Source organism: Lipophrys pholis (assembly GCF_963383615.2).
Source record: "Lipophrys pholis genome assembly, chromosome: 10".
Lineage (NCBI taxonomy): Eukaryota > Metazoa > Chordata > Actinopteri > Blenniiformes > Blenniidae > Lipophrys > Lipophrys pholis.
Window position 1 is genome coordinate 3,036,886 of NC_137640.1, and position 13,577 is coordinate 3,050,462.

Here is a 13,577-nt window from a genome sequence, read left to right on the forward strand (position 1 = left end):
ACCCCCCCTCACCTCTCCACACCCTCTGTGCCCCTCTGCCTCCTCTCCCACTGGGCAGCTCCTCCTCTGACTTCTGTTTCCTGGGATTTGCTAAACAACAGAACCAAAAAAAAAAAGAAGCCTACACAAAGGACGAAAAGGAGGCAAAAACAAAAGGGAGAGCAGCAGAGAGCAGCTGATCTAATTGGAGGGGGGGGGGGGGGGGGGGGGGGGGGGACTAATCTTTGATGACAAATGGCTGACGGCACCGCCACACACATACTTTGTGCCGCTCGCTTGCTAACCTTGCCCGGGGCATGAGGACAGAGTGCAGGCACAATCGGCTCTCTGACCGCGTGAATTCAGAGTCACAGGCCTGTTCGTCTGTGATGTGGAAAGATTCACGTTCAGCTGGTGAAACGAAGGGACGTCTGCACCCGAGAAGACACAGAGTCTCCACGAACGGTCTGCAGCTGCCAGAACTGTTTCACTTGTCACAGCTTTACACACAGAATTTAACTTTTTATTAGGATTTATTCTGAAAAAATAAATAAATAAATAATTAAAATCAAAGAGGCCTTTGGAAAAGAATTCAGATTTCTCCTGCTGCTGAGCCTGAATACTGATACTGAGGAGGTCGAGGAGCTGGAAAGCTTTGAATTATTCTCAGTTGACCTTAACTGGCTAAAACAAGCATCTCCCATTAGGGGAGGGAGCCTGAAGTAAGCCTCCTGAGATACTGCCGCACTGTGCACAAAGCACAGCCGGCTGGCCCATTAGGCAACATAGGCAAATGCTGAGGGCGCCGTGGCCTCCAGGGGGCGCCACAAAATTGTGGGAAAAAAAAAAAAGTCACTTTCAAAATAAACATCTTGAAATTAGTTATTACGATTAACTGTTGAAATGGAAAAGCTCACATTGATTCAAATGTAAAGCAATGCCCCCTCCTACACATTATTATTATCATTATTATCATTATTAATACTACATTAACTTAGGATTCCCACATGCAACATTAAACTGCAGTTTACTGCTTCTTTGCATCTGCTAATCAACATTTCACTGTAATGACAATATCTAATCCAAGGTGCATATTAAAAGAAAGCCATTGTATATTATGCATGTCGAGTCGACAGCAGGTTTTTCTTTTTTTTTTTCTAGGAATCCTCATTATTATACAGCAGCTGTGACAGTCCTCTCTTCAGACATTGGGTTGGACCGGCTCGGCCGTCAACACACCACCTCCTCCCCCGACACACCGACCAGCTACAACTGAAGGTCAGCTGCGTCTCAAAGCTGTGACCTCGACTTGTCTTTCCGTTGGAGTGCCTTCAGGATTGCTCTTAAGTGCGGCTCTGAATCACTGTGATATAAAGTCTTCCTCACTCCTTCCTCAATACTGGCCGCCAGATATTCTCCAACTTTTTCTTTCTGCTTATTTGCGCGGTTAGCTTTTGTTTGTTTACTACCCAGAATGCATTGCACACTACGTCACATCCTCTCACCCCGCCCGCGAGAAAGTTTGTAAAGGAACGGAGACCGAGCATTTCAACGGGACCAGAGATCTTGTTGGCTCCGGTCCAGAGTTCATGGGAGTGTATACGTCGTCCAAACGAAACCTTGTTTTCCCTGAAGAGAACTGCGGTCCGGAACGTAACGTGAACGCGAACACGACCTTAATATCTGACAGGTGCTGATCTAATCCGGATCACCACGGAGAAGACAAACGCTCACCAGCAGTTAAATGACTGTGACAAACTTTGGATAAATTATTGAAATTCTCCACAGATTAGCACTTGACGAAGTTCGCCGCCCGGTAAAGATGTTATAATCATATATAACTTACACGTCACGTACGTCTGGGATTTTGTAAAGCACCACTATGACCGTTTTTTTAAGGGGGATTTTATCGACTGGACGAAAGTAATAAGCAATGAAATAAGTCTTCTGTGTCTCCACGGTTGTACTGTATAAGACGGGGGGGATGTTTGGTTAAAGAAAGCTTGACAAAGGCTCAGCGGGACAGAACTATCCTCCGACTGAGTCAGCAGCAGTTACCTGCCTCGCCTCATGACAACAGTATCTATGTCAATACCTCCGAGCCTCAGACAAACACAGATTGTTTCAACAGTATTATTTTTTTTTTGTCCTGCCTCTCCAATGCCAAACTCTCGTCCCCTGTAGGCCTTGAAAGCGGCTCCAAAAAAAAAAACTCTGTAGCTCACTTGAGTTGCTTTAGCAAGTCTGCTGGGATTCGCACCATGTGTTCAAAGGTTGACCCATTTTATTGGGTGGAAACAAGAAAAAAAAAAAAAGAGAACTTCTTCTCTCCATTGCAAATCAAACCTGTTCTGAAGTATTTGGGCCACACTCAAGTTAAGTTTGAGGTCGATTTGAACAAATCCAGAATTTGAAACGAAGTGTGATTTGGTTCAATTTCATGGCAGCAGGCCCCTAAAATCCCGAGCGTCGCGAGTTTGCATATATTCAAGCTTAAAGTTTGGCGGTCTCCTGAAATCATCTTTTCTCTAATGTGCATGTGCTGAATGTTCAGATTTCTCACGACGTTTCAGCAGGAAAACAAGCTGCAAGCGTGGACATATTGACGTCCAGCAGATACAGTTTGTCACAGCACTCTGTGTCCACACACACCTCCGGGGAAATCTCTGGCTCTTTAGTTGCTAAATGTCCCAGTTTGTTCACACGGAGCGTGTCAAGCTTTCACAGGAGAAAAAAAAAAAAAAAAAACTACCAGCTGTGGCTCGAAATTAAGCTGTGAGTGGTGAGGCTCACATTGAAATGTTCTAAAACTGCACAGTCAGACGGATTCGCTCCGTTTCTTTGCAAACCACCAACATTGTGACCCTTCTGTGAGCGACTAACGCCATTTTAGGCAGCGTTACGGTCGAGCTGAGGGGTTTTCAAACACGCAGGTCGTGTTCACATTCCCCTGTTTGGTCCGGAACCAGACTGTCGGGGGGAAAAAACGTTTCGTTTGGGCGACTTGAACACGACCAAGAACTCTGAACCGAAGCTAACCATTGGTCTCTGGTCCCCTTGAAAAGCTCAGAAACGATCTTTCTAGTGGACGTGACCTAGAGCGCAATGCATTCTGGGTAGTAAACAAACAAAGCTCACAAGACAAATCAGAAGAAACAGACGCAGAGAGAAAAATTAGTAAAATATCTTGCGTTCAGACGTAGAGTAGTGAGGAAGACTCTCATTGATATCTGGTCTGAAGACTTTATATCTCGGTTGCTTGTGGCTACCCATTAGCCACGAGCTAACTAGCCTAGCCACCACGGGCGAAAAGCGGCGGGACTTCCTCTTTTGGTCCGGACCAATCAATGAGCCGTGTTTCTTCTCTATTTCCTCTCTGGTCCGTGTTTGTTTCAGGTGACGGCGCCCCCAAATGAGCAGCCGGTGTAACTGCGTGCCTCATGCAACCAAAACCTTCATCTGAACACTCCTGCTTGTTTGTGCTGTCACTCATGGTGTTAATCTCAGTTTGTCATCTGCAGAAAGTGCAGTCTGTTTGTGTGAGTGTGGCGTTCAGCACGCTTTTCACAGGATACCGGTAAACCAGGACAACACAGGGCCCGTGGACGGCTGCTCCTCACATAAGTATAGGGATCAGCAGTGTTTTATGTTAATGCTAATTGGCTAAACATTAATGAAGGTTGAAGTTTACAACCCGCGCCCTCCATCATTCTAGAGCAGAGGTCTACAAGCTGCAGCCCGCGGCTCTTCAGCCCCTCTGTAGTGGCTCCCTGAAGCTTTCACCTGTTTATTATAAATTTTCTCCAGTCAGTAATTTCATTTTGAGTGAAGCGACGACTACTGGGAATAAAACAGCCTAATAAAACCAGGAACAGAGAACTATATTTAGCTGGTTTGATGTCTCTATTTTTTTTTATTTTTTGACAGTGGAATTACCTGATGTAAATCCAGCCGTCATCCGCAAAGGAGCCACGGCACAGAGCCACCACTCAGCACTGAAAAGAAAAGAGGCGTACCTCTCACACTTTCACGTGCATAGCATTTGCCTCAGAAGTGCGCGGAATGGACAGTCGGGCTTTGCAAGACGGGATTACGTCGCACATCTCAAACGGGAAGAGAAACAAAGCGAAGAGAGCGAGGAGGAGAAGGAAGCCCCCATCTCAACTGCTCCCAGAGGACGGCGCCGGCAGCCGGGCGACACGTCACAAACTAATAAGCTGCTGCAGAAATTGCGCAATAACTTAAATATGCACACAACAGCAGACACACATGAATACATTTGCATGCAGGAGGGCGAGCTGGGGCCTCTTCTGCCAGCTCCGGCGGAGTTTATTATGCGCCGCATGCTGCAGAGAGATAACTGAGCGATGAGAGATTTCAAACGAGCCTGAAGAAAATGAGAGCTGGTTATAATAAAATGGTAGTGTGAGGAAGAGGAGGAGGAGGAGGAGGAGGAAGAGGAGGAGAGTGGGAGACGAGATACGGAGGAAGCAAAGATGGAGACGGGCACGAGGGCCGGAGAGCTGCTGGATTTAGACTTTCAGAGCTGTGTTTACGGCGGCAGAGGGCGAAAGGAAAGGAAGGAGGAAAAAAAAAAAGAAAAAGAGGCGGGCCGGGAGACGGACGCGAGTGCAACCACAGCACGCACACATAAATACTGTACGCCATCGATTTAACACCGCATGCTTATTCTGGCGTTTTCTCTTTGCGATCTCCTTCCTGCTGCGGCGCCCTTTTTCTCTTTTTTTTCTTTTTTTTTCTCCTTTTTCTTTTTAATAACCTCTCAGCAGGCGAGCAGATGCTGCAAATTCCGTGTGTTACTGTCGTCTGTGCAGCTTTAACGTAGCAGAGACACTTTCCAATTGCGGCACTGCAGCTCACTGGGTCCGAGATGAAACATGACAAGTGAGATTAAAACGCCGGCTTACTGCTTTAATTTCAAGGTGTTTACACCCTTAATGGGTGTAAAACATATGGCCTTTATTCTGGCCTCGCCACGGCCGGATGATGTGGAATGAGTGTCTGGTCAGTTCTTTCACAAAATATCAGTCAAGCAGCTGCTGGTGTCTGAACACGAGATCTAAATCGATGAGAAGAATTAAAAAAAAACGAAAAAACATTTTGTGACAAATTTAACTATGTAAATAAGCGATTCCGTATAAGACAGGAGGAGTCAGAGGAGAGCAGGAAAACACCAGTCGTTTTGAAATTAAAACAACATTTTATGGCCATTTTGTCCACCGCTAAACTACTGAGCTTCTTTTTATATAGAAAGGCACCTTTGTTAACTTGTGTTGGGATCCATGGGTAGTTAAATAGCCCAAGTTCCAGATGTATTCTTGTGATTCAGTGCAAAGTTAAAAGAACATTTCGTCGTGTATTGGTCAGGCCAAACTGTTTCTCAGTGGTCACTGCCACAAAAACTAAGTTTGACACTTTATTGAACGCGAGCCTCGATAGCTGGAGAGTGGCTGTAGTACGACGCTCAGCCAATTGACCCGACCGTCCATCCCCGACCGTCCATCCCCGACCGTCCATCCCCGACCGTCCATCCCCGACCGTTCATCCCCGACCGTCCATCCCCGACCGTCCATCCCCGACCGTCCATCCCCGACCGTCCATCCCCGACCGTCCATCCCCGACCATCCATCCCCGACTGTCCATCCCTGACCGTCCATCCCTGACTGTCCATCCCTGACTGTCCATCCCTGTCCGTCCATCCCTGACCATCCATCCTTGACCGTCTCTCACTGTCTGATACAGTTAAGATAAAGACACGTGTGCAAACAAGACGGCTTTAGGATAGTTGTGAGGTTTGTGTCTTTGCACTTTTACGTAAGGACTGTTTAACATTTTCTACCGTTTGGGGCGACTAGTGATGATCTCACCGTGTGTCGTCCACAGGGCCGAACACAAGACTTAAGATAAAATATAGAATTCATTAACTTGATGAAAAGTTGTTACTCGTGAGCTCGATGTCGCTCATTAGTTCAGACTGCTCAGCAACTAACTCTGAGTCGTGCTACATGCTACATGCTAAACATGATTAAATGATGACACTAGCAGCGAGCTCGGTCCCTCGGCCCACAGTCCACAGCACGCCTAGCGCAGCGTGGAGATAGACGATACCGTCCTGAGCTCATACAGGCTGTAAGACTGTCCGCCGGTCTGCGTCGCGTCGAAGGCTGTGCGGCGGCAGTTCGTGGAAACACGTTGCCTTCATCTATCGTTTGCATATGGAGTCGGATTCAGTCTTTATGGGATCCGACAAGTACTCGTATCGGTACCGAAGACAAAGCAGAGGTGTTATATATGTTAGATACACAGAGACAGGAGCTGAATGAGAACATTCACATTCATTACAGACAGTTTTTTTTTGGGGTTTTTCTTTAATCAAAGTACCTCTGATAACCACAATAAATCTGCATTGAGGCGGAGTGTGAGAAGGAGAGAAGCAGCCGAAAGCGTTTGTACTTACTGAGCACGTAGAGGGAGAGAGCGAGGCCCGCCAAGCAGAAACCCTCAAAGAAGCGCAAGGTGCTGAACATGGTGACATTTACAGAGAAGGCGACGCTCAGACCGAACACCAGCATGAAAAGCACCGAGAGGATCAACACCGGGTGTCGACCGAACCTTAGAAGCCGAGAGAGAGAAAGAGAGAGGGAGAGGGAGAGAGGGAGATGAAGGTGTAGCAAGATGTCAAAAAGGACAAACTTATGTGAAGGAATTTCATTCCGCTTGTTGTTTCCTGCAGACCCCGAGGACACGCTGCTTTTAGCGGGGGTCAGTAGGTCAGTAGGTCGAATCAGAGCCGAAGCCGAAGCGGCCGGAGCTTTTCTTTACCTTGTTTCCACAGTTACTGATCCTCGTCACAATGCAGGGGCTTTGTCTCGCTCTCTGTTTTTTTTTTTTTTTTTTGGGCTGCAGACATGATCACAATGAGTGTAACCCAGAGGCTCCATTTACTCGATTACAAAACATCTTCTCACTGAGCCCCACAGCTTCGGCTCAAACCAGCTCGGCCAGTTTAATTCCCTTTTTTTCATTTGAAGGGGAGAAAAGTGCATTTTTACAAATTCAAGATAGAGAGATACGCCTGCTTGACGATGTCTTAATAACAAAATTGAAGAAAGATTAATTTAGCTAGATTTTCTTAAAAACTGAGAAGGTAATTTACTGGAAGGATTGACAGGACATGATAGATTCCTGCTGAAAATACTAATTACTACAGCAAAAAAAAAAGAAATAACTCGTAAACGGCTGCAGAAAGATGCACCTGCATAGATAATTGGAAATGAAGTTATCGAGGAGATTCATGAGATGGAAAGACGGACTTTCTTACTGCGCCTACAAAAGGACTCATACACTACTAAATTAACGAAATTAAAGATATATATTCAGATATGAGCCTCTTGCTCCCTCATCCCCACACATACATACACTACCTGTGTACAATGATAAAACTAAAAAAGCTGTACAAAAACCTCTTTTACCAAATTCCATAAGAATGTTCATTACCTGGAGATATAGTGGAAAACCACTGAGATGTACTGCGGCATTGTTCTATATGTTTCGTTCTGCGTTTTCTTGCATTCATATAAAAAAATTAATACATTTCAAGTATAAAAAACAAAACTGAGAAGGTAAAGAGTTCTTTTGCTTGTAATAATTAAAAAAGTATGGGATAACGAACGCAAAAATTATACTTTTGCAAAAGTACAATTGAGAGACGAGCATGCTGGGTGTAGGACTCCATCATCTGCATAAATAAAAACCCACACTCAGCTAAAAACATGAAAGTAAGTGGTAAAAATAAAAAAAGGGAGAGGTCTGCTCTTTAAAAGTCAGATCAAGAGATTAATCTGGAGAGGCTTGTATCATCTGCATAAAGAATTAAATCAAATTAGCCACAAAATAAAAAGTATAAAACTTCCTCTTTTAATCGAAATAAATACTTTTTCTAGTAAACAGATTTTAACATTTAGATCCAAATCCAGATCAAATAATGTGTGTGGAAAAAAACGCGTGTAGTTTTGTTCAAGGCAGATTTTAAATTGAGTCGGACGTATAACAGGAAGGAATCTTCCATCTGAACAATAAGAGCGTTTCAGATTTTAATCAAAAATAAGTCCCAAAACTACTACAGATGTAATGTGTATTTTTTTTTAAATAATCTGCAAAAAAGATTACTTATTCTGAAAGGACATACGGAGTATAAATGAGTCTGAATGGCATTTAATAAGTACTCGTACTGGTACTCAGTATCAGCAAGTAGCAAGAGTAAATTATATCTAATAGGCTGATTATAAATCACTGAAGACACACTGCAATTTCTACAAAAACGTTTTAAAATGAAACTACGTTTATGAGAGAAAACATTAAAATGAATTCAACAAAAGTCACTATAACGCCACATCAGGCTGCATTAGGAATTGTACTTATATGTATTATTCTACAAACTGCAATAGACATTTATTGCTGACATTTTCCCAGTTTTTTTTTTAATCATATTATCATTTCCACTGTATTTTTCTCCTCTTGAGGTTTATTTTCAGTTTGACAGCTCACACATTGCAACTTCATCCCACAGCCTCTTGTTCGCCAGGAAAGGACTGTGACCTTGGATTGTTCTTGAGTGGAAACGAGAAAGTAGGAGGAGGCGCCAGCTTACCAGTCAGCCATGACACCCATCACCAGGTAGCCAAATATGGAGCCCACCAGCAGGGAGAACTTGGCGATGTGAACTTTCCAGGCCGACTCACAGACCAGGTTCCACTGAAACAGAGAAAGAGACGAACATGAGGCCGACTTCCAGCGGAGGGGATTAAACATCTTAAATATCAAATGTCAAACCAGCTCAAATGCAGGGCGGCCGTGATATCAGAGAGGGAGTCGGCGATATCGTGACGTGATGCTGAAGGTGGATGTAATGTAAATATGTGTGCGAGTCAAGGGGAGAGAGCGAGAGGGAGAAAGAAAAGAAAGAAAAAACTAAGGAAAAGAGGAGAAAAATGGAGAGAGAGAGAGAGAGAGAGAGAGAGAGAGAGAGAGAGAGAGAGAGAGAGAGAGAGAGAGAGAGAGAGAGAGAGAGAGAGAGAGAGAGAGAGAGGGGGAGGGAGGGAGGGAGGGAGGGAGGGAGGGAGGGAGGGAGGGAGGGGGAGGGAGGGAGGGAGGGAGGGAGGGAGGGAGGGAGAGAGAGAGAGAGGAGAGAGAGAGAGAGAGAGAGAGAGAGAGAGAGAGAGAGAGAGAGAGAGAGAGAGAGAGAGAGAGAGAGAGAGAGGGAGAGGGAGAGAGAGAGAGCAGCATGTGTGGGAATGTGTTCTGGTGTCTAATATAACAGAAATCGATAACCTTCCCCTCTCTGCTCGGAGCTCGTCGGTCAGCAGAGCCGCTGCAGCTTCCAGCGTGTCAAACTAAAGCAACCACACATGTGGCTGATCGGAGGCTGTGGATCCCTGAACAACCCTGACAAGGAGCTACCAGGGACCAGCGGCCCAGTGGCTGCTGGGAAAACTGTGCTGGTGTTTAATTTACCCAGCTGAGAGAGAGAGAGAGAGAGAGAGAGAGAGAGAGAGAGAGAGAGGTTGAGTCTGAGAGAGGTGGTGAGAATGCTACACTGCGAGAATGCTGAATTAGCAGCGGTGTTAGCAGATACGATCAGCGATCAGAGGCCCTCTGTGCAGGAGTGTCATAGCGACTCCTGAACCCTCCAGTAGAAAACATGTGGCGCTGATCAGACTCCAAGCAACAACAAAAAAACTAGAGCTACACTCGGTAGAGCGCAGACCTTCGCCAACGCACACATTTGTTTGCAGAACCGAGTTAGCATGGTAGCCGTTAGCTCATATCGATGCTAATTAGGTTGGTCGGGTTCAGCTACGTCACTGTATGAAACACTGAGCAGGGAGCGTCTCCATGGCAACAGACGCTGATCTCCTTTGAGCTCCTCCATGAGGTACCTCTACCATCCGCTTTGTATGGGACACACACACACACACACACACACACACACACACACACACACACACACACACACCACACTATGCAGCTTTTATTGTTTATACTTGTGCTTGCTCCTCTCTCACCTGGTCCAATTACGTGCTCTATGGTCGTGAGAACTTTTCTTTATTAACAATAGAGGAATGATGCAAAACCCACAAACCTGAAGCCGTCCAGGTTTGTGAAGCGACGTCTCTGAATACGAGGTTATAGTGGAAATCCTGCGCATCTGCCTGAATTCTGCATCCCGCAAAAAGCATCACTGCATCAGCTTTATCACGTGGTGCACTTGTATTGATTGATCCACATTGTAGTAATTTGAATTTTAATTTGAAAACTAATGTTTTACCTTGAAGGACAGCAAAGCAAAGGCTTCTAATGCCGATGGGATTGCTGCAGACTCTTTCTGACTGTGTGTAAATGCACAATGAAAACACATGCAGACGTCTGCCATGTTTCCACCTTATTGGACAGCAAAGGCTGTTTCCTTCACACCTTCCTGACAAGTGAACTGATGCAATCTCTAAATGTAAAGAGATATAAAGACTCACTGACATATCGCTTTAATTAGACTCTGCACAAAGATTACTTCTATAATTCACACAGATCGTTGACAGTATTTCACCCCCGCTTCCTGCATATTAACTCATTTATATCAGCTCAGAACATGAAGACGAGAGCCTTACTTTATGAAGGATGGATGAGTTATACAAAATCTAAATCTAAATCACGACCCAGACATTTTCTCATTCAAGGTTAAGAGAAAATCATGTGGGTTTGATGACACTGAGCTCCTGCATGCATTAAATTATTCATCTCTACCAAAACTACTAAGTTTTTACTTTTATCGTGTAGTAAAAACTTCTCCTTGTCCTCTCCAGTGAAGGTTATATTGCAGCAAACTCTTTCTGAAGCTTTTTTTTTCTTGACACTGTCAAATCGTTGCACCTCTCCCTCTATCTAAACACATGCATGAACACAACCTGCAGGTCCCCCGATGCAAACTTCAGTATTTTACAAATAAGGTTTTGAGCATCAAGGGCTGAATTTGCTGTAATCTTGAACTATTAAGTACTTATCTGAACTCTCAGGAGAATCATTCACTATTAATCATCCAAAGATGCGTTCAAATCCCCCAACGGGCTCACGGAGCATCCACAGAGTTTAACGCTGCACTCGCTTATATAAACAGCAGAGTGAGTTAGGACTGATTCACGTATTCAATTTCAGACTGTATCTAACAAGACTAGTGTGTTTTCAATACAGTTCCATGACAGACTGTTTGTCTTTGATTCAGAAACAATCAAAGAATTCATGGCCCAACAGAGATCTTTGTGAATACAACATTTTGTTTTAATGGTTAGAAGAAGCTGGAGAGTTTATGTAACATAAAATGGTGCTGCGTGTCCCTTTATGTCATATTTTTAGACTAAAACTTAAAAAAAAACAATGAAAAATATACTAAAAAAATTGCTGAGGAATTTAGTTAAACACAGGTGAACGCAATTAACGCCATCATTCCTGCACTGCCACATTGCGCCACAAGGTGGTGTAGTGAGTTACACTTTGATGCCTTCAGCACAAGAACAGAAGCAGAAGAGAAGCAGTGGTGTAAAACGTTGCGGCCTTTGGCAATAGTTTCACTGATATTAAAACTAAAAAGTCTGGACCTCCAGCGTGGAACAACGTCGGGTTCAAACGTCGTCCAACATGATTTACATAAGTTGCAATGACTTTAAAGCCAGGTCGGCGTTATTTCACGATATGGTCGTTTTAAGCCTCCTCTTGGCCTCATGCAAATACAATGAGGCGTTTTGTAAACTATAAATAACAGAAGTGCTGCTAGTTACCCATTTTTAGAAAGCATAAGCCCTGTGCAGTCACTCACTAGTAAACTTCATAATGAAGGCTGCAGGAGAGGACATTTTCAGGGGTTTTATACCTTAAGACCTGCATTTTTGTACATTTCTGGCACAACTGCTATCAGACTTTGTCGTTAACTGGGATTTATTTGGCTGCAGGCCGATGTAACCTGCACTGTAGACTTTTACAGTACTCAACATTTAACCCAGAGCAAAACCCCTCATCTGTTTAGTTAAAGACTCAGTGGTATCATAACACACATTTGGTACATTTCTAGTGGGATTATACCCAACCGCCCTTTGTCCCCAATTCTTACTCGGCTCTGCTTTTGTCTGCCGTATGAGAGAGTGACACTGTGGTATTGCGTTGTTTAGCCAATCATGTCTCCCCTAAACACTCACAGATTGAGGTCAGTGGGGAACCTGTCACTTTGCTGCGTTTGTCTTCACTGCTCACTGAGGGGCAAGTGATGAAGAGGAAGGTTTAGTGGTGAGGATGAGGATGAGTGGTGAGGTGTATTTCAATTCTGTTTTTTTGTTTTTTTTATATCAGCTCTATCAGTTGTTACCTTGGTAACTACATTCTGACTGAGTCCCGTCTCCAGCTCCAGAGTGCGCTCCTTGCAGGCGCACAGCAGCGCGCCCGCGTCCCCGGTGCCGTTGCCTCCGAGTAGCAGCGCGGGCGCGCCGCTGGCGGCCAGTACCGGCGGGGGCGCCGCGGTCCAGTTGGCGCTGTCGTTGCCCAGAGGTCGCACGCACGTGCCGTTGGGTTGAGCCAAGAGGAAATAATCCGAGAACTGGCTAAAGCCGATGAACAATGCCGGTATCCAGGTCAGGACCACGAGCTGCTTCTGGTGCTTCCCGAAGCCCCCCAGAGACGGCAGCACGGAGCCGTCGATGTGCGGCAGCAGCCGAGGAACCGGGTGCTCCAGCGGGGTGAAGCCGTTCTCGGGCGGGTGGTGGTCCTGCGCGTCCGGCCGGCCGGCTGCCATCACGCCCCCCCCGCACCCCGTCTACAAAGACAGCAGCTGTGCGCACGCGAAGCCCTCCGCGCGTTAAGCCCCTTTGACACAAAGAAAAACCCCACGGCGCGGATAAATCCGGTGCGCAGGCAACAAAATCTCCCCTCTAACCCCAGAAAAAAAGGGGGTCTCAGCTCCGTGCGGGCGCGAGGAGGCACTTCATAGCGACGAGGGGGCTGGTAGCGACCAAGGTATGTCCGAGCGGAGCGTCTGCGTCAGGGGCTCCCGGAGCGGAGTGGAGTCAGCCGCACCGGCTTCCATGAGTACCGTGCAGGTCCGTCCACGAGGGGCTGGAGTGCGCCAGGGCGGGTGGTGTAGAAGTGTCACGCTGATCCTCATCTAAACCTCCGCCGGTCCTCCATCCAGCAGCGCCACAGGTCTCATACCTGTCCGAACCGTGACCTCCAGGCGGTGCGCGTCCGGCGCAGCGAGGCTGTGCTCTCGGTCATCGCCGGTCCGCCGCGGGGCTTCTGCTGCTGCTGCTGCTGCTGCTGCTGCTGCGTCTCGGAGACGCCATGAAATGTGCCGCACGGTTTGTCGCTGTCTAGTCAATGGGACACGGTGCCAGGGAGATGAGGGAGGAGGGAGGAGGGAAGAGGGGGGCTCGGAGCAGGGATGGCGGGGCACCGAGACCCCGCCCTCCGTCGGTCGCGCTATGCGCTGCGATTGGAGAACCTTGAAAAGAGCGACTGCACCACTGACGGGCATCTGCAGG

The 13,577-nt window shown here is 46.3% G+C and overlaps 1 protein-coding gene across 1 annotated transcript in view; it reads right to left on the bottom strand.

Annotated features, from left to right (window-relative positions):
* Positions 1-12,832, bottom strand: part of slc22a23 (solute carrier family 22 member 23) — a gene marked incomplete at its 5' end in the record, with an annotated part of 27,113 nt that extends 14,281 nt beyond the window's left edge. The window contains 3 exons of the mRNA XM_080473670.1: positions 6,458-6,612; positions 8,651-8,754; positions 12,410-12,832. Coding sequence (XP_080329796.1) covers positions 6,458-6,612; positions 8,651-8,754; positions 12,410-12,832 — 682 coding nt within the window. The remainder of the gene's footprint in view (positions 1-6,457; positions 6,613-8,650; positions 8,755-12,409) is intronic.
* Positions 12,833-13,577: the final 745 nt, after the last annotated feature.